The sequence below is a fragment of the Hippoglossus hippoglossus genome, chromosome 9, assembly GCF_009819705.1.
Source record: "Hippoglossus hippoglossus isolate fHipHip1 chromosome 9, fHipHip1.pri, whole genome shotgun sequence".
In the NCBI taxonomy this organism is placed as follows: Eukaryota; Metazoa; Chordata; class Actinopteri; order Pleuronectiformes; family Pleuronectidae; genus Hippoglossus; species Hippoglossus hippoglossus.
In genome coordinates, this window is record NC_047159.1 from 11,534,027 (window position 1) to 11,555,949 (window position 21,923).

The following is a 21,923-nucleotide window of genomic DNA, read 5'->3' on the forward strand; positions in this document are numbered from 1 at the left end:
GAAAAATGTCATAGTGTTTTATCATCTTCCGAACTACAGTGGCAGAAACATAAAAGGGCAGAAAGTGGAAAAACTCAAGTAAAGTACAAGTATCTCATTGGAACTTTATAGAAAATGCATTTTAAACTGTACAGGTCACCTAACATTTTTTTGTACAGTTTTTGTCGACAGTGATTCAAAACACAGAGCTGCAGTTGAAGTGTGTCGGGGGTGTGAGTGAGCAGCAGCCTCGCAGACTGCCCTGACTGAATCCTTCTCCGACCGTCACGTTCCATGGTTCAAACACCATCACACTGCAAATACACACACACAGACACACACACAGACACACACACACACACACACACACACACAGACACACACACACACACACACACACACACACACACACACACACACACACACACACACACACACATACACACACACACACACACACACACACACACACACACACACACATGCACACATACAAAGTTGTATAGATCAGTTATAGGCTATGAAAGACTACTTCTGTTGGTTGTGTAAAATCCAAGACACTTCTTTTTTGTTCTTTGATTTATTCGGGTTAGGTTCCGAGGTTCTATTTGACCACTTCTGGGAAATGAATGAGGGAAATCCCCCCCCCCAAAAAAATCCTAATCAAATAATATGAATGTCAAAAACTGCAGACTTATCATGGTACAGAAATGTATCAGCTTATGCAAAATTGTAGCTTTTGATGTGTGTGTGTGTGAATCTTAAAAAAGCACAAATCTAGAAACAAGATGACATGAATTTGTTTGATATTTGACGACTCTCCGGATATTGTTAGTGTGACAATAAAAGATTATTAATGGTCAGTAAGAATACTAATCTTAATAGTAAACCATGCGTTATGTTTGTGGTTATAAATGTTAATGAATAGTTTTTGATTTTGGTCAAGACGTCCTTCAGCTCTTCCCCACAATACAAGTGGTTTAACACTTCACTGGGGAGCAAGTGTCAAAGTCTTTCCTAATAACGACCTAAACCTTATCTATAAACTGTGTATAAATGGTACCTTATCAAAAAGATCATGTTGGGAGTAAATAGACAGCATAAGAGCAAAAATATGGAAACTTGGAATCAGTTATTCCAAAGGTATTAACATAAGACAGACGCAAACATCAATTTGATACAGTAATACAGATATAAAACACACACACACACACACACACACACACACACACACACACACACACACACACACACACACACACACACACACACCTGTTATACAGCAGTGTGCAGCAGGTGACCAGTTGTGTGCTGCTGGTCACATTGGCGCTGCTGAACTCTGTGCTCAGGAACTGGGGACACTGGACATCAGGGATGTACAAGATACCTAAAAAAAAACATGCAGTGCAACGTCATCATACAAATAAAGTGAGAGGTTTTATATTGTGTAACTCTGAACAAGAAATGCTGTAACATTTCTTCATGGTTTTCATTACTTGCCCCGAATGATGTGTTTGCAATCCTACGTGAGAAGTTTAATAGTCCCTGACTTTCATCTTAAAATTAATGGTGAACTTTACCAAAGGGAATAGAAAAATATTAGGTAATATGGACCTAATAAGGAAATATTTAACTATAGTTCAAGTTCAATGCAAAGATGGATTATAAATAGGCCTGTGGGGCCAGAGTCTCCGTTCAAAACAGTAGAAATGTATCAAGGAGCAATTTAAATCAGTTTAAGAGCAGAATAGTTCTGCTTTAAGAAACACGAACCTGCATCTCTTTGCTGGCTTCCTATAATAATTTGGACAGTGTGCTGTAATATTAATATGTGAAGAGTGTTGGTGTGGATCTACTCAGGATTTCTTCTGCTTTATCTTCAAAAAGAAACACAAAATGATAATCAAGAGATGCAAAACGCATTGTCATGCTCCTTATACTAAAGTCTGTAATGGCATCAACATAATTCCCATGGGATGAATTAAGTGTACCTCTACATATGAAAAACAATTGTTATAAATTGGCTACAGTGACGGTGTGTGATTTTCTAACAGCAGACAGTATCAATACATGGATGCAGTAGATAACAGTTCAGGCACAGCAGTCACCTGCAATACAAGCTGTCATCAAACAGGAGACGCTGCCTGCAATGAGAGATCTGAGGCCACAGGAGGAGATGTCAGACCGTCGATCAGGAGCGAGAGCCGCTGGAAAATGTTAAAAATCCATAATGCACAAACCAGACTTTTACAGCTACAGAAATGTAACAGTAATGTGACGAGAAGCTGTTTAACTAGACACTATATTTTACAGCGTTAATGATCTAGTGGAGGCTTCTGTAAAAGGTGTGTTTCAGCGCCACCCGACTCTTTGCATCTACATAATCACTGACAATCACATGAGCCAGCCAGAAAATCAAAGACACGTTTAAGTTTTCATCCTTCACATTTCTGTTTGTGGCAGAGATTGTATTTGGTGCAGTTTTTAGAGTAAAATGTTGAATTAATGTTCTTAAGATTACATTTTTTTATATATTTCACAACATGCTACATTAACCAGGAACTTCGTGACCTTTGAGTTTGGTGTTGATAACTAGTCTTGCTAACGGCTCAGAGGCATCACTCACACATCGCTCCAATCGCCATCCCCAGTGAAGCAAAGTTGGAAAATCCACACAAAGCGTAGGTTGCGATGGTTTCAGAGTGGACCTAGATAAGGAAACATTATTCATGGAAATTGTTATGTAATACATAATATCTAAACAGGCTGTGTCATATGTAGCTGTTAAACATGTTAAAGCAGACATTCATTTACTGCCATACACATTTCCGATCTTGTCCATTTTTAATCCATTTTGTTTTCGTCAACTAAAACTTGAAAAGTGTCCGGTTCTCTTTTTCTTTAAATTTCTTCTGATGTAATTGACGGATACAAACTGCATGCATGTAGATGCAAAAAAGACTTAAGCTGCTTTCGGACACTGACTGAAGTGCAGACATTTTTCCTGGGGGGGGTGCATGTGAGAACGCAAATGTAAGAGTTAGTTACTCCGGACATTTTTCAGAACTTGTCCTGTCAGCCCCCTAGTCAAATGTTCGGTAAATGTCCAAGTGAGCCCATGTGAAAATGTCTAAAGACGACAATGATAATCAGAAAGTACGAATATTTCGCAAGATGAGTGAGACTTACAGAAATATACTGCTTCACGTCATTCACATATTCTGGCCCTCCTGCCTTCCGCCTCTTGATTAACTCCGACAAGTTCTGATAGGCCACAAACTCGTTGAGGAAAGTCTTTATGCCGAGCAGCTCAGCAACAATGAAACTGTCCTCCCAGGAGACGCCCATCATGAACGAGAGAGGCATGAACACATAAGAGCAGATAAGCTAAAGATGGGATACAAAGAGATAAAAGGGAGCGTGAGATGACAGGTGAGTCGATGTTTAACTTTATAAACACAGCATGAATGTTAATGGGGGGGTGTGTCTGTGTGTGGTCGGGGCCTTCACCGCAAAGCTGAGCTCCGGACAATCAAACATTCCGCCCAGCCAGGAGAGGATGGCGTTCAAGAAGGCCAGCAGTGCCATGAAGGAAATGAGGTTGACAACAATGCTGGCCACGACACTGACAGCACAACATGCACCTTGGGAGGCCGCCTCCAACACGTTCTTACTCTCTCTGAGGAGACACATGGAAACGTTATATGACCCTCAATCCTCTAATACTACAGTGTCATCAGCGTACTGGTGGTGTTGGGTTGATGACATTTGACAAATTGGAGTCAGCGCCTCAGTTTTAAAGAAGTTCAGCTTAGGTCAGTGTGAAAGTTTCTTCTGTCCCTGATGAATTGACATCTGCACATCGGCTCTGCACCTATAGTATATCAATTTAGGTAAGACTGGGTTTGTAGTTGGGTCTTTTCAGGTAAAAATTCTATGGTCGCTGCACCTAACAATTTTAAATAGTTATACCTGACTTGTCTAGAATGTTGTTTTTCAGAGTCAGTCAGTTTTTTTTAAAGTCTGTGTCTCCCTGGCATCTCCTACCCTTCGTGCAGTTTGAGGTCATGGTCACTGATGGCAGCTCGCGTCTCTGTTTCAGGCCAGAATGTCTTGGCGATGGCGAGCGAGGCTGGAGCGGACATCAGTGATGCTGTCAACAAGTGTGATGCCTCAATCTCAAAAGAGAGGCACATACAGGATTACATCATTTCTGAATTCAAACTTTCACTTCCTGACAGAGATTTGGCCTTTGTAAACTCTTAGTTTTTTGCGTCTATTATGTCTTAAAACTTTAACCAAATTATCCCCTCATGTCTTTGGACCTGGAATATAAAATTGTCAGGCAATATTTTAAACAGGAATCATATATAAAGTTATTTTCACTTATATAATCCAATTTATTATTCACTGAAATTTGGGATATCTTCCTGCTTAAACTACACTTTAAAGTGTATTGCTCGCTTTCCCCTTAGGGTCATTTTATTAATGGCCTTTCATTTTAAGATATTTAGAATCTTTATGAATAAATTACATACAACGTATTCTTTTAAATATTGACTTAACTCTGCAATCATTATCACCTCAGCCATCTACATATTCCACACTCATATTCCTCACCCCGAAGGAGATAAAGGCTCCTAAAATGCTACCGGAGATGCTGGCAAAACCTCCGGTCATCACAGCGTGGAGCTCGGAGAGAGTTAGCTCACTGAGGTAAGGTTTAATCAGGAGGGATGTCTCTATCTGGAAGAGATAGACGCAGGATTAATTTGATATTAGTGGATTGAGTTGTATTAATTAATATACAATAAATATATCATTGAATGTTTGTTTGTTAGCATGATTTTTTTTCCTATCTTTATTCAAGAGTGTGGTCTTTCAGTTTAAGTGGAGGACTTGATTTCATGTTCAGACTTTTGAATGCTCTCACTTAAAACTATGTGCTCCCACTCAAAAAACTTAAAGCTAACACGCACACAGCAAAGCCGGATGGATTTCATTTGTAATCACTACACCTGTCATTCTATTGATTGGGGAGTTTTTAAATCCAAGAACCAAAGAAATAAATCTGAGAGCAGAGGAGAGATCTGAGAGAAGATGTTTCACGTGTGCACAGAAGCAGCGTGAGCACAAGGAGAAGACGTGGAGCTGCAGCGCAGCAAATCCAAGCACAAGCAGGGTATATTTGAATGCAAGCGCATGATATCGAGTGAGAGCATTACAAAATCTGAACATGAAATCAATACGTCCTGTTCTCAAACTGAAAGACCACGCTCTTGAATAAAGATCGGGGGGGAAAAAGCATAGGTTTGTTGCTTTTGTTTATTGTTTAAACTGTTGTTACCTGTCCCAAGAATATATTTCCTGCTGCTGCCATTGATTCTGTTGGAGACGTTCCCATGACGACTTGCATTATAAATCCAAGCTGGGGGAAAAATCAATATGGCAAAGAACGTCAAAGGAAAATAATAGAAGTGTTCGAAATGTTGATATAAAGTATGCTAATAAAAAATCAGTCATTGTTTCATTATGCTCCAATTTCTAATCATCTTTTATCTTTGATTCCTGACTCTGTATTGCTTATTTTGAATGAGGATTTAAAGATAAATGATTGAAAGCAACTGATCTGACTTGAAATGTTTCTTTCCATCCGTGCACTTGAACTTTCCTTACCTTGCAAATGAACCATTGCATGAAGCCGATAGAGTAGAGGATGGAGATGACAGAGCTTAAAAACACCACGATAGGCATCACCTGGAGAGAGTCCACAATCCTTATCATCACCATTACCCTCATCATTATCTCTATGTACGATTTTAAGTAATATTTAGGTATTATAGGCAAAATATGACATACAAATTAAGACTTAGACATTCCAATATATTTAATTCTAACAATATACAGATTTGCAATTGTTTTGATTCTTCTTTTACACTTTAGTACAGTGGGTCATCATAATTAAATTTTTATTATTTTGATTACTACTATTGCAACTTGAGGTAAGGGAGGAACGGCATGTTTACATGCTCAAAAACACATTCCAAATACTCCAAATTTTTTCCAAATACGTGTCATGACACATGATATCAACATGTGTTTTTCTTGTTGCTGTTATTTTACTGTTGCATCATTCGCATGCACCATGTCGGAGTGTGTCATACCTGGAAGACAAAGAAGTGGTCTTTGTAACTGTCGCCGAACACAAATTGAGACCCAACATCTGTGAAGGCCATAAAAGTCTGTGTGGAGAATATTTAGAATTGTCAGTTACAGAAACAGAAACGTTAGGAGCAATTGATTGTTCACAGAACATGCAAATCTTCCATCACTTATACTTTAACATTTAAGTAGAGCTGCAGCAGGAATGTTGAGTTATAAATCTTGAGGGGGAGCTGGAAGCAGCTGCCAATCCCTTTACAGGACCAACATATAGAGACAATCAACCATTCAGTCTAACCTTCACACCTATGGGCAATTTAGAGTCTCTAACTAACCTCGTGTGCACATCTTTGGACTGTGGGAGGAAGCTGGAGCCACAACAACAAAGGGAGAACGTACAAACTCCAAAGGCCCTGGTTGACTGACAAATTCATACCTAGAACCTTTCAGATCGTCTTTTGTGTGTGTTTGTGTGTGTGTGTGTGTGTGTGTGTTTTTTCACATACTTCAGCTTGTTTTCCAAGCCATTCCAGTGCGTGTAAGCCAAATGTGGTCCTGAGAGTCAGCAGACCGGCGACAAACTGTAGTCCAATCCCAGAGAGCAAAGTTTGCGGAGACCACTTCAACACACATGTACAATACATGATTATAAATTAATTTGTTGGCACTTGTGTGTGAGTGTGTGTGTGTGTGTGTGTGTGTGCACGTTGAAGCTTTCATTCGGGTCCCTTACCCTGAATGGATGTTTTGAGAACAGCGCGATTAAGAAGATGAAGAGCAGCAAACCAAAGAAAGACACAAACTGTCTGGTGCCCCGCTGGGCTGTGTCCAGTGCAAGCCAGCACACAACCGCCACCAGTACTGACATATATATAAACCTGGAGCGAGAGAGAGACAGAGGAGAGAGATGAACAGATGATGACATATCTGTACCTCTGTAACATGTGTGATCTATCAGTAAGAAGAATGTTATAAAGAATTCATAGGATGACAAAAATCCACAATTCTTTGCTTAGAAGATGATTAGACAGTTTATAGGAATGACCTTTAGCACCTTGTTCTATTATTTTTAGCCCCTTCAGATTTTTTTTTTTATACAATTTTTAGTCATGTATTAACTGAAGAGGAAGGAGACACAAGTTGTAAACATAACAATGGTGGCAAACCTGACAAACCTGGTTGTTTTTAACTTGTGTGGCTCAGGCCACCAAACAAATTAAGTTAGTAACTCTTGATATTCAAGTACACATGTTCCCCATAAACTACTTTCTCATTAGTACACATGTTAGTAGCATATTGTCCTGTTATTAACAATTACTGCTTATCGATGGAAGTTTATGAAATTGTTGTGTATCAGTTACAATCAGTTTGAGCCTTATACTCCAAGAATATATTCATTCTCTATTATTACCACTTAATGAATATACTTTATTCCTACGTAAAAACCCAAAACTACATGTGGTAATAACATGAATAGGCCTATATTCCTTATTCTACTCTGACATCTTGAATTGTTACTAGTTAACATCTAATAACTTATTAGCCCAGACTGGTTTCTTCCTCTGAAGTGACTTCCTCTTCACACACAAATCAATTGGAGGACACAACTAATTAACTGATTCTGTTCTTCAGTGATGGTCTGAAAAGTAACGGAGGTCTACGATGAGCTGTTTTTCAGGGGGAGAAACTTCCATGTAGATGATTTTATTTGTGTCGGACAGAAGACAAAGTTCTTCATTTACCTTGTCATTTACCTCACTAGCGAACAAACTAACCAACTAACGAACGATATGAAAAAAGAACAGTATCTGTCAGTCGTCACACCAGAGTAGGGAACCTGAAACAGAATTTCTCTTTTCTCACCATCTGATCCAGAACCAGTTCCTACATAGAAGGTCTCTGATAGGACAGAGCTGCTCCCACACCCAGTCGCCATAGCGTTCCATCATCCAATCCCAGACCAGAAAGAACACAGTTACCAAGGAGAGGACCAGAAGCCCGACTGCCCGGTTGAAGTTCAGAACGCATGCCGCTATCACCATGGCAACAAAGCCTGAAATAAATTTAGAATTAATGTGAAATATGTCCCACAGTGCTGACAACATTTTAAACCTATTTAATTAAAATTATTCTAATCTCCCCATGTACGTGCTGTGTCATATCCTGCTCTCTGAGGGGGTGAGTTAATGTTAGATTTAACATTACTGACCTGCCACAGAGAGCTAATGCACAACTGAAACCTAACTCATTCATCGACAAGTAATACAATCTTTTACAAAATAATTAGAATCAAAATATAAGTAAAAGTTCTCATGCAAAAACACATCATTACATTTCAGAACAAAGTTTGTAACATTCGTGGATCATTGTGATTGTTGTATTCTTGTACATATCACTTTAATGTTGCAACTGGTAAAAGGTGGTGCTAATTTTCACTATTCTATATACTTTCCTGGGAAACATAAAAAAGAGCATTTTCACGTTTCCATTCCTTCATTTCAGTTCTTTTTTATGTTTTGTTTTCTTGTCTTAAAGGTTCAGTGTGTAGAATTTAGTGACATCTAGTGGTGAAGTTGCATGTTGCAGCTGAATATCCCTCACCTCACCCTCCCCTTCCAAATGTGAAAGAGAACCTGTGGTAGCCTTCAGTTGTTTAAAACCTGTTTAGTTTGTGCAACTGTAAAAACATGGCGGCCTTCGTAGAGAGGACCCGCTCCAGATGTAAATATGAAGTATTTAAATATAAAGGACCCATTCTAGGGATATAGAAAAACAATAATTCGTACAATTTAGATACTAACATCACTAGGATTATTCCATATTCAATTTCTGCCTATAGATCCCTTTTACCTAAATCTTACACACTGGACGTTTAAGTCTTCAGGTGTGTTTTTATTCACAAACCTGCAGAAGAATGCAGCTGTAGCAGCAGCTTCTCCTGACAGTTAGAATGAGTTTTTCATTCATTCCTTTTAAAATATTACATGAAGAAAAAACTTGAACGTCCGTTATGGGTAAATGCTAAAGGGTCAACGGGGTAATTACTGATACTTGAGGTCATAAGTAGCAGAACATGTAAATATTCAAGTAAAGTCTTGTCTTTGTGTTTCCAGAGGACAATAAACTGACTTACACTGTGGTAACACACAACTGAATTACATTAACGTTATCAATTGTTAGCTTAAGGTTGAGTAAACTTAATTCATTTGAAAAAAATGTAAGTATGTAAAAAAAATTCTTCATTTCAGTGTACATTCATTTCCTGGAAACCATAACCACTACCTGCCTAAATGTAAACTTGAAAGATGTCTTTGCCTTAAAATTACTTTCATTATGCGGACAAGCTTTTTGTACAGAAAAAGACGACAAGTTCCCATAATGTGACTGTGTAACCTGGTTCCCTAACCTGAGTACTACCTACACTCACACACACACACACACAAACACACACATGCTCCGAGGCATAGATCTTTTAGGATGTCGGTCCACTCAAACAGCCCCTTACTAGCGTCATGCAGCGTCAACGTCTTAAAGGAAGACTGACAATTTTTGTCAATACACTTGACATATACTTGAGAGTTGGTTTTTTGATTCAATGTGGATGCAAAATCAAAAAGTATCAAACAAAGAAAATGTAGAGAACAGTAAAGATGAGGGACTCTCTTGTGATTCAACCTTAAGAACTAAGTTTCAGTTTGATTTCCGGCCTCTTTTTAAACACACTGTTAGCATGCAGAGACCCACAGACCCAGTGACCCAACACCCATTTAGTGTCTTCAGTTACAGTTTAACAGAAGCTAACAAAGATAATTAACCTGCTGCTAAAACCAGGCGTATAAACAGGTGGATCTGGTTTCTGTGTTCTGCCAAAAAGCCCTGGACTGCCTCCATTTTCTTCTCCAGCGGGCTGAACACACACAAAAAAAGAAAGATAAGGAGGTAGATAAGGAGAAAGGACATGAATGTAACATCAAAGGGACGAGTGAGAGCTGGCAATTCAGAAGACACCGAGGGAATCTGACATGAAGAGATATTGAATGTTTGTGTGTTTGAGAAAAAACAACCAAAAAGAAAGAACGCAACCTTTTCTCCCGTTCTTCAGTCGTTTTCTGTACATCCTCTGCAGTCTCCGCAGCGCTGTTCAGATCAATGTATATCTGCTCCTGCTCCTTTTACACACACACACACACACACATACACACACAAACAACAACACACAGCGCCCCCCCCCCACACACACACACACGTCTTAAGGGTGAGAACTAATAGACATTAAACAAATAACATATATTTATTTACTATTATTTACTTAGCTATAGTCCAACAGTTTTTTGTTTGGAGGAGAGCTTATTTTCTTGTGCACACGTACATATATCACATATATAACAAGCAAACATGTTAGTCAGGAAATTCCACTGCTGTTCTGATGATGTGAAAGTGAGCTTGTTTCGTGCTTACTGCACCCCCATGTATGCAGCCCCATTATGGGGCAGCTACAAAAAGGAGACCCTGCGCAAACATCAGGTAGCATACAATGACTGTCTGAGGATACTGCTGAAAAAGCCCAGGTGTAGCAGTGCTAGTAAGCTCTTTTGTGACTCAGGGCTAAGCACTTTACAGGCTCTCTTGAGGAACCTGATGTTTAAGTTTATGTCTCGACTTGATGAGTCACAAAACTGTATTATAATGATGCTCACAAGCCCCAGGTGCAGCTCGGTCAGATATCAATCATATCTGTGGAAACATTGGTATGGGTGCCTTTTAAGACTCTCATGAATAAGAGTATGTTTGTATGTGTTTATGTATCTATTTTCTTTTTTCTTTATGGTGTATGTCTTGCTATTGGGTCTAGAGCCTGTAATAAAGTTTTATATATATATCAAACCTTACTTTACCTGTTTGGCAAAAAACACTGTGCAGCTGTTTGAATACGCGTCTGAAACTTGATCCTCAAAACTTTGTCATTCATTTGAATCTCCTGGTATAAACCTTGGATGTTCTTGGTGAGGCCAGCTAATGGTCTGATTCAGTAAAAAGCCAGTAGAGTTGGAGTTATAGTAAATATAGAAACAAAGAGATGATAGATTAACTTTAGGATACTGTTGAAACCGACTGCAGGAGTTATTTTAAAGGTTATTAATCAAGAATAGCTTTAGAGATAAGTGTGGGCTCAAAAGGTCTGCCTACCTCTGACTTAAAGGCCTTGTTGTTGATTCCTCTTTTCCTCTTCTCTATAATGTTCAGCTCCATCCTCTTACTGCTTTGTCTGACACTGGGAGACTTTTTCCACACCTGTACTGTTGTTCTCCCCTCCCATTGTCCCTCCCTCTCTGACTCTGTCACACACACAGGTATCCTTCTCAGGACTTTGCATTGACTTCCATTCATTGTGGACAGCCTAAGCAAAGACTTAGCCCTTATCAACCTCACGACAGTTCACATATTTTCTTTTCAAAATTATGTTTTTCCAGACCGGGCTTCATTACATTACATTACATTTCATTTAGCTGACGCTTTTATCCAAAGCGACTTACAATAAGTACATTCAACCATGAGGGTACAAACCCAGAACAACAAGAATCGAGAAAGTACAATTTCTTCAAAAAAGCTAAACTACAAGGTGCTATAAGTAAGTGCCATTTCAGTGCTACTAAATTGTTAGTTTAAAAATGTTATTCAAGGTATAGTCGGACTTCAGCTTCCATGAGGACTACTGTGGTAACACACACACACACACACACACACACACACACACACACACACACACACACACACACACACACACACACACACACACACACACACACACACACACACACACACACACACAAATGTACGTGTATAGTATCATTCAGGGGTTTTTCGGTTGAAAACAGGAATAAACACTGTCACAGAAATTCTAGAAAATCTGACCAAATACCAATCAGCATCACATGACCTCTCTCATTTCTCCCTGTACCCTCTCCACTGGTGCTACAGATAACATCAACAATGGCTCTGTTCAGCTCAAGTGTCCAGTATGAGTGTGAGCCAGCATGCAACATACCAAGCCCCAGAAACTGAAAGCGCTAAATGAAATTCAACTATTATTCATATTCTGTTTGACTTACAACTTATCCTGCTGTGACATGAACAAATATGTGCCATGAAAAAGCCCTGCAGTGCTCACATGCTCTCTGTGATGAAGGATCATTGTGTTGTCTCTATGTGGATGCAGCCTGTGCAACTTGACACTGCAGACTCGTATTTCTTTAAATATCCCAGCAGCCACTAGAGAGCAGTATTGTATACTTTCTCAAGACCATAGTCTATATGGATGGTATGAAAAGGTCAGAGCAGATGATAGAGATGCAATGAACAGCAGGTGACTGTGAGGAAACAATACATACAGTAACAGCAATGTGACAACAGGGGAAAGTGATGCAATAATACATAATTGCGATCTAATAAAAGTTGATTATGATGTAATAACAGGTGATTATGATGTATTAACAGGTTATTGTTATGTAATAACAGGTGATTGTGATGTATTAACAGGCGATTGTGATGTAGTAATAGTTGATTGTGATGTAATAAAAGGTTATTGTAATGCAATATCAGAAGATTCTGATGCAACAATATGTGAATGCTGCAATGACATTATGATTTAATAATTAACTATTAAGCAACAACAGGTGACTATGATGTAATACTAGGTGATTGTGATGTAATAACAGGTGATTGTGATACAATAAGTGGATATTATGCACCAATGATTACAGACTATTATGATGTAAAACTGAAATTGAAAAAAAACAATAACCGATGAATCAACCAATATTCAAATATTTTTATATTCTATCATATATTTGTAAATACAAATGTAACAATTTCACTGTTCTTAATATCATCATCAATTTAAAATCTTTTGGATTGGGACTGTAGGTCAGGTGTCACTTTTGGTTTGAGAACATAACCATAATATCTAAACCCACCATTTCAGAGGTTGATCATAGACTGCAGTTATTGCAGCCCTATAGTGATGACACAACAGGTGACTATGTACAGCCATGAGGTTATAGTGACCATAAATATACACAATTGTGATAGAACATGTCAGACTTGATGAGTGATCAGTGTTTTTGCCACAGAAACAAAGAAGAAAATGACCCTTAAAGGATCACATCTTAGCTCATTTGAATAAACACATTTTAAATATAGTCAAAACATTCTTTTAAAATCAAGGACCCACAGAGCAACTTCAGGAAAGTGTGTGATGCAGTGATTTTTGAGCCTGCACATTTCTGTTTGTAAATCATCAACATATGCCACCAACTCGTCTAACTCCAGATGTACGCACATGATAATCAACAAAGGACGCAGACGTATATGTCAGTTAAAAAGGAACTTTGTTCACTGTTTCTAGAGGGACTTCCATTGTATCTAAATTATAAATCACTGCAAAATTGTTATTTGTGTTTTGCAATTAACACATCAAACAAGAAGCTAAATATGGCACGCTATAATTTGCTCACAGTGTTGGATAAAAAACGTTACGAATGGCGCTTTGTCTAACGATGACAGATGGTTCAAGAGGGTGATTACATGTTTAAAACGACAAAGACCTTTAACAAGGGGCACAGCCTCTGTCACATTTCAAAAAGGCGCCGAGAGTAATTGGAATATTCTGTTTATGAGACGATGTTTTAATTGGCACGCCCACGCCGTTCTGTGCAGAATGCGTACGGCACAGTGTCTGAGGCAGGCAGCTAGTGAGGCATCCGCCAGATTGGTTCAGACACAGACAGGGCTCCATAATTACACTCCTCTATTCAGTGCACTGCCTGTGCGTCAGTGCGAACGTCATATTAGAGCTGCACATGGGGGACAGGACATTGGAGAGGGGAAAGGAGAGGAGAGGAGGAGAGGAGACTCCTCACAGATGTGGTGTGTTGGGGTTGTTGCTGCTCATAGGCAGATGAGCCTGTCATTCTCTGTCTCACACATAAGGTGAAACACTGAAGAGACGTAGCTCCATTCCTTAACCGCTGTGCAGCAGTTAAAGACGGATCGGCTCCTGTGTCAGACGTGCATCCAGCAGTAGGAGCTGTAAAACAGCAGCAGAGCGACGGGGTTGCAGCCGTCCATTCAGGGATGACAGCTTATTGATTCGAGTCTAGTTTTGGCTGGGAGCCCTGTATGATTATGAAATACAGCCTAATGCTTTAATAAGGCAATGCTTGGTCTAGTACACACCAGCTAAAGACTTGGTGATTGGTGATTGCTCTTTCTTTCTCTCACTCTCTCTCACTTACACACGTGCTGCTGTAGACATTACATCCTCCTCTTTACCTCCTGGGCTTTTACACTGGAACCAGTGGCTCAGCTGGCATTAAAAAATGCTGTAAGACAGTTACATGCTATAACGTGTTGTTTAGTGTGAAACAGCATGCTGCTTTTTCTTTGCATTATTTTTACTATGTATAATAATTTTCCTATTTTAATTCATAAGACTGGAAACATGACACTTAGGTCACTATCAACCTTCAGACAGCCGTGTTTTCATTGATTAACTGGAGGCCTATACAGGTCTACTTAGAAATCACTTTGCATAACAACCAGACAATAATGATAATCACATATAAGGACAGCGACTGTGGTGATGAGAATGATTATGACAATTAGAGCCTGCAAATTAATGCCCCCTTATAGCTAATCTATGCACATAATCTGCTACCAGATCAATTAAATAACCTTTCGTGCACTATGTGTGAGTGTATTTTTGTTTTCCAGTATTAACACTGTCCTTGTCCGGACCAGTAGACCTCATGGCAGACATCATTTCTGAGGTCCTGGTTAAGATGAGAGATAAAATTTAAATCGTGGTTAAGTCAAGGTGAAGGTTAAGAGTAAGGTTTTCATTGGCTGTCCACAGTGAATGGAGGTCAGTGCATGCAAGTCCTGATAAGGGTATCATCACAAACCTGTGGGAGTGTGGACAGAGTGAGGACATATTGTGAAGTGTGGACATTTTGGCCTGTCCTCACCTTTACAAAGGGCAGTTTAAGGGCTAAGACTTGCTTTTAGGATAAGGACTAGTTTAGGGGACGATACGTTCAAACATAGAGACATAGAGACCCCTGGGGTTAGGGTTAAGGTGAGTGGACAGAGCCGGGGGTGATTGTGTGGAATTAAAAAAAGAGAGGAGAAAACAAACTAAAGGGTTCTTATGCAATCTGAATGGGTTAGGGTTAGGTTAGGAATTTGGGCGAGGAGCTAAAGGGATTACGTTATGCAAATTAGGGTCATACTAAGACAGAAGTACAAGGTTGTGTGTGTGTGTGATCCAGGTATTTCTGATGTTGTGGGGACCTAAATCTGTTAACACGGTCACATTATGGGGACTTGTCTAGCTTGTGGGTTAGGTTAAGGTTATTAGAGGAGTTAGAGGAGTCGTGCAGGCACGTCCTAAGCACCTGTGCACATCTCTGCACCTGACCCCCCCACCCTGCACCCACCCAGACCTTCCTGCATGAAAGCAGTGCAGGGAGCATCATCACTTCCCTGAGAGCCATCGATGAGGCATCACGATCTGCTTTAACGCTGGTGGGCAGGGACCCGTCCTCCTCATCCTCTGCTCCCATCCCCTCCATCCACCACCACCAGCAGCCGAGCACCATCCACACACAGAGGACAGTGTGGCGAGGACGCAGCGGCCAGTGCGTGACAGCTGAGAGAGAGAGCGAGAGAGAGAGAGAGAGAGAGAGAGAGAGAGAGAGAGAGAGAGACCCTCCCTGGCACACAGTGTGTCAGTGTGATTTTGGCTGCCCGGGGACTGTGGAGGATTCACGCAGGAACCAGGAGGACCCTCTCTCCTCTTTCCCCCCGTTTCACACCTTTCTCTCCGCCTCCCGTGTCATCCTTGGTCGCGGACGATGGTTTTCTAATCTGCGCCCCCTGCTCCCACCTCAGCATCGGATTTTTACGCTTCACCACCTCCTCCTCCTTGGCTGATTTTTTGGTTGAACCAGGGGGGCTGACTCCCAGCCAACCTGCGGGCCGGGCCGTGCCGGGCTGTTTCAGCGAGCCTTGGTAATTGCTGAAGTTGGCACCCGACGATGAGCGCCTTGAGACCCGGGAGCGGGGCTCTCTCCGCGCCGGGGTGGAGGGGGCCCGGGTCGTGGCGGTTCCTGTGGTGGTGGGTCGCGGCGGTCGAGCTGGCGGTGGGCTCGGGAGACCCGTGGCTGTCCGCGGAGGCATGCCCGTCCTCCTGCTCCTGCAGCAGCACCAGGATCTCCTGCGTGGATCCGGAGCGGGACATCAACGCCTTCCCGGTCCTACAGAGCGAGGCGGAGATGGAGAACATCACCGACATGTGAGTGTCTCCACGGGCATCTGATTCACTAAAACGGAGATAGATGGTCCTCACATATAGTTTCATTAAGGTGGCACTTTACAAATAAAGGAATGTCATCCATCACCCCTCCTCTGGCCGGAGGATGTGGCACACACGGTGCGCAAAGACCCGCTTCTATTGCTCTTTACATTACATCTTTATCTAATGCATGCATTCAATATAAAACCACACACATTCATCCATAAATCCACACATTGATCTGTTCTGCACAGCTTCATGGCTCGTGTGTAGCCTAACATTACATAACAGCCATAATCACATGAGACACATCTCAACACCAAACTGCAAAAAAAAACTGAAATCACTTTATCCTGACAAACGAGACAAAACGCAGTGTGTGTGTGTATTTGTGCGTGCATGGTGTGCGTGCACGTGTATGTGGATGGATCTCGCACTCACACTGTCCAAATATTAGCACAGACACTTCCCCAAGATGGCTTTGTATTAGTATATTTAAATGAAGCACAGAAGAGCAGAGAGGAATCGATGCAGAGGAGATTTTTCTCGTGGAGTTGTTTGGCTTGTAGTCTATCTGAAGACTGGACTGTCCTTTATTTGGCTGCTGTGTGAGGGAGACGATCACAAAGATGACACGAAAACTGTGCTTTGGAAATGTACAGCAGCCTATCAGCCCTCACCACCCCAGCTTTTCCCCTCACATTTCAAGATTCGGCCTGGAAATGAATTGTTTCCTATATGTGTGAGCAATTAAACGGGGGGATTAGAGCATTTAACTGCTGCAGCAGTCTGATTCTTGGCAAAGATAAACGGCCTTGTTGATAATGACTTTTGTCAGAGATAAACAGTCTTCATCCGTCGGCCTTGGAAGAGCCTTGGAAGCAGTTCTTTTTTAAAAAAATGAGCCATGCAGCCAGCAGTCTGGTGAGGAAGGAGTATCCATTCACTCAACTGCTCGTCTAATGTAAACAGACAAATTACTGAGGACAGTGCCACGTCTAATTCCAAACGACCTTGCCCCCAAAAAAAGGGGTGAGATATGTTATAATCTCCTACGTCTGTGTGTTAATTGGTTGGACATCCTGATTCAACAGCATCCGTCTGCATGACACAGACTAAATCGCAAAGGATGATATTTCTTTTTCGACTGATGACTTGGTGAGATTTTAATGGGTGTTGGCTGTTTGAAAGACACTGACACAGGAGAAACAGCCCAGGGAGTTGTTTTATGGAGCCTAAAGATCGACAGGAAAACATTTCACCTATTAAAACATCAGAAAATGTGTTATTTATCGTTTTAAAGTACAGATTTATTGTACACAGGAGATCATGTATAAGCTGATGGACATTTGTGGGTGTAGTAAACTTAACTCTTCCCTGTGCGCTGAGACAAAACATGCAGAGAAGAGGTAATCAAATGTAATAAAAACAGAAATGGATATAAAGTGTGAGCATGGTCTTGTGTTTGTGAGAATTCATTTTAAGTGGCTCATTATTAAAAGGCCTTCTCTTGCAAAAGTACATTTTTTCAAACCAAGTTGTCAATGCTGTTTTTCAAAGGATGGCTTTCATTTGTCAGCGTTGACGCTGCTGACATTCTGGGTCAGATTCTTTAATTATTGAAAGGCACAGTATCACATTTTATTACTTTTTAAAAATATATATACATATTTTTTCCAGGTTTTGTTTGATAGTGACAGCAGAGACCTGGCAGGAAATGAAGCGGGCAGATTGAGCCGAGCTGATGTGCAACAAAGGTCGGATTTAAAATGGAGATGTTGCGATTACATGGTCTTCGGTGTGGTACAGCGTCTTCGCCCCCGAGGCCAGCAGGACAGCACCTGGTTGAAACAGCTCTCGTTGTTAGATGTCGTCTTTTCAACGCACACTTCCCGATCTTTTGACTTCCATTGACTAGAATGTGATTATTGTGGTAAAAATTCTGTATATTTGAGAGGACAAACACGTTGTATTAGATGGAATTTGAAGTGATTATCAGTGATGATCTTGGAAATCAATGGATCTAATTAGACTAGTTTTTGTCACCACGTGAGAAGTTGTATTTAATGATCCTGTGATTAACCAAACACACAGAGGTGGCTGCAGGACAAAGAGCTCTGCAGGGACTGTCACAGCATGTTCCTTCTGAAGCTTGTTCCCAGCTCACTCTTGAGGATTTGTTTAGCCCCAAAATGTTCAGATATCTGATTCCATATCTGAGAAGTACACGCATTGTATTTCAGAACCTGCTCACACAGTTACACTCATGCACAAGAGGGAGTGGCCGCACGCATATCTCCTGTTGGTCCTTAAAATCCGACAGAGACGAAGCCTGACAGCCTGCTCCTCCTGTGACACATATATCAGCTGCAGCCCTTAAGCAGTTCATTTTTTAATGCTGAATGCTAATTATATGGCCTAATTATGTTCCTTTGTCTTGTTGAAATGTTTCTGTTTATGCTTGTCCTCGGGTTAACAAATGAGTCTTGTGACACACACACTTGTATCTCCCGACAGTTACATCGCCAACCAGAACAGCTTCTCCTCCATCAACGACAAAGACCTGCACTACTACAAGAATCTCAGGAACCTGTGAGTCTCCACCGGCCTTTATTACAGAGGGAAACGCTGAATACACAGGAGGGGGTCGGCGGTTCGATCCCCGGCTCCTCCAGGTCAAAGTGGCAGTGACACTGAACCTAAATTGTGTGTGTGAAGGACATGTGATAGAAAAACCATGTATGTCAGTGTGTGTCAATGGGTGAATATCTCTTCTAGTGTAAAGTGCTTTGTGTGGTTGCGCATCACAAGCCCTATACACATATACATAATATGTCCTGTGGCAATATTTAAATGTTTCTATATATATGTAATGGTCAATACAGAGACCAATAGGCATTATTAGAACTATAACTATATTTTAATACCGTTAATAACAATAGTAATAACAGTACTAACATATATGAGACATATTGATTTACTCTTGTTTTACTAATCGCTCTCCCTCTTTACTTTTTACATGGTCTTTTTCGGCTACTTTAAAATCACATTGTGTTTATCTCTGCAGTGTTTTACTCTGCTTCTCTGTCTCATTTTATTTCTCAATTAAAAAAAAAAAAAAAAGAACCGTCCGCAGCATTTTCTTCCAACGCAATAATCTGTTAAGTGGGCACCACCTAATTTCCCAGCCAATATCCCATTTTCTGGACAGATTAGCACAAAGCACGTTACACACTGCAAGTGTCTGCGCTTTTTAACTGCAGCTTGATCCAGTGTGGAGAAAACTCCAAATGCAGGCAGGATGAGGACAACTGTCCTCCAAGAAACACTTAACACACTGTTACACTCTGCGCATTTTGTAATACACGATACCAGTATTTCACAGTTTGAATAATTTGACAGTGATCGTTAGTTACGTGTCACCTTTTTAAACAGCGGAATGAAATTCCTCGCTCAGTCCAAGTCCTCTCAGACATGATCAATCAGTCACAGAACATTGATTAAACTGACTTAAACTGACCTGATCTCACAGCCTCGCCTCTGAGCTCCTGGTTTTAACTGTGCTGAGTAATGTACAGTGTACAGTGACGTTAAAGGCACCTGACATATACATGAAACGGTTCCCTATATGGAGACATTTGTGAAAAATATATCTCTAAGATTTGAGTGTAAAAAAACTGCAACAATTGTGACAACAGTGAAAATCTGAATTGTCTGGATCGTCTCCTGTTCTTTGTCAAACATCACTGAAAACTGGATCTTTGGGTTTTTAACCAAACAAGACAGTTTATAATGTGACCGTGATGATCAGAGAAATAATCATTAGTGGCAGCCACATTGATTTGATTTTGGTGGAACGGTTTGTTCGAACGTTGCTTTAATGGCACAGCAGATAAACTGATCATTGGTTTCTCTCCATGCGAACAACACGCTCTCAGTTTCTTTCAGCTATTTACACGACACAGAACTATACGCTCATATGCAGTCTCCTCAGATCATATTGCTCAAAGGCCAAGGAATATTCCATTCCATATATGTCCCTTGGAATAAAATGACATAGTCTATTTTCTTTACACTTCTACTAAATTACTTACAAAGATATTAGATGTTTATAAAAAATATTTTCAGCCATTTATCATGATAGTTTTAAGGGATGAAGCTTTTCACAGACCCCCTGCCAGCGTGCCACGGTCCCCTGAGGGTCCGCAGCCCCACATTTGAGAACCACTGATAAAGCTAATACATAATATCTGTGCCCTTCAAACCCTTTTCACATTTTCGTCCTCTGTTTTTGCTTTTGTACTTTAAATGAAAAGGATCAACCCTTCTAAAAAGAAGTGCTTCATAAAACATTTATAAGTTGTGAGTAATATTCATAAATAATCTGTTCATGTTTTATTAATGATAAAATTTGGGTTGCCAGGTTGTGAAAAAAATCATTTTTTTCTGTTATATCCTCCTCAAGGATGACTTGTTAGAAAAAAATGTGTTTTCTTCAGACGTCATGGAGCTGATCTGAATTTATGTCTTTGCTTGTTGTATTTTATTGCAACTATCGTTCAGGAAGATATTGATGAGACTGTTATGCAAACATTTTTCAGAACGGTGACCAACAGCAAGCTCACATATGTATCGAAGCTGGCTTTCCAAAACAACATCAAGTTGCAGTACCTGTAAGTAAAAACACATCCCATGCTTTCATAATATATAGAATACCTCGTGTTTTCTATTGATGTAACAGCTGTGCAGCCATTATTTATCTCTTTCCGAGAGTCATTTCTTTCAAATTATTAAAATGCACTTATCTTTTAAATCCCTTACTTGTTTTAAATTCATAAATGTATTGCATTACTCTTTGTGAATGAATAATTGGTTACGCAACACATTAAGATCAATACAGATAGTATATAGAGAGTAAAATAATCAGAAATAAATGGCTGAGTCAAACTCAAACATAATTTAAGTTTGATGATTATTACACTGATATAATGCACCACTTTAAGGTTAATTGTCACTGGAGGAGAAAAAGTTTTAATGAGAAGAAATACTGCAGGCTTTTCCGTGCATGTAGTCATGTACTGTCAGTTGTTGCAACACTAATCCAACTTTTTCTCTTGTATTTCAAATTCAATGTCATTCCCTGATTTTCTGATTTTCTGATTTCAAGGAATCTGAAAGATAACAACCTGTCATCCCTGTCCTGGAGAATATTCAAACACCTCAACATGTCTTATCTGTGAGTTCAGCCTTCCCGATCAATCTCTCTCTCTGTGTCCGTCCGTCTGTCCTCCCAGTTATTATCATGCTCTGCATATAAACACAGAGCGACACAGCATCTGCGGTGTGTCCTGGTTTCTGATGTGATGATTTGAAGCTTTTAGTTGGGTTTGCTTCTGCCTGCACCCTTGGATTTTTAGATTCAGATTGA

At 40.3% G+C, this 21,923-nt stretch overlaps 2 protein-coding genes across 6 annotated transcripts in view; one reads left to right on the forward strand and one right to left on the reverse strand.

Annotated features, from left to right (window-relative positions):
- Positions 1–98: 98 nt before the first annotated feature.
- On the reverse strand, positions 99–11,359 carry LOC117767732 (solute carrier family 28 member 3-like). The gene is made up of 17 exons (XM_034595567.1): positions 11,329–11,359; positions 10,225–10,310; positions 9,957–10,048; positions 8,005–8,194; positions 6,875–7,019; positions 6,648–6,761; positions 6,144–6,221; positions 5,656–5,736; positions 5,327–5,407; positions 4,600–4,725; positions 4,027–4,157; positions 3,490–3,658; positions 3,169–3,366; positions 2,606–2,687; positions 2,088–2,186; positions 1,252–1,366; positions 99–293 (listed from the first exon to the last, which is right to left on the reverse strand). Exons 3-17 carry the CDS (start codon positions 10,030–10,032, stop codon positions 176–178), a joined length of 1,803 nt encoding a protein of 600 aa, XP_034451458.1. The 5' UTR covers positions 10,033–10,048; positions 10,225–10,310; positions 11,329–11,359; the 3' UTR covers positions 99–175.
- Positions 11,360–15,696: 4,337 nt separating this feature from the next.
- Positions 15,697–21,923, forward strand: part of ntrk2a (neurotrophic tyrosine kinase, receptor, type 2a) — a 78,183-nt gene continuing 71,956 nt past the window's right edge. For all 5 annotated transcript variants that reach the window (XM_034595126.1, XM_034595128.1, XM_034595127.1 and 2 more), the window contains exons 1-4: positions 15,697–16,495; positions 19,013–19,087; positions 21,097–21,168; positions 21,663–21,731. In XM_034595126.1, coding sequence (XP_034451017.1) covers positions 16,239–16,495; positions 19,013–19,087; positions 21,097–21,168; positions 21,663–21,731 — 473 coding nt within the window. In that variant the 5' untranslated portion in view covers positions 15,697–16,238. The remainder of the gene's footprint in view (positions 16,496–19,012; positions 19,088–21,096; positions 21,169–21,662; positions 21,732–21,923) is intronic.

Coding starts and splice junctions, on each gene's coding strand:
- LOC117767732 (XM_034595567.1), bottom strand. CDS start 10,032: ATGGAGGCAGTCCAGGGCTTTTTGGCAGAACACAGAAACCAGATCCAC. Junction 5,737..6,143: donor ACCACTTCTTTGTCTTCCAG/GTATGACACACT, acceptor GACTCTCTCCAG/GTGATGCCTATCGTGGTGTT. Junction 4,726..5,326: donor GAAATATATTCTTGGGACAG/GTAACAACAGTT, acceptor TATCTCTTCCAG/ATAGAGACATCCCTCCTGAT.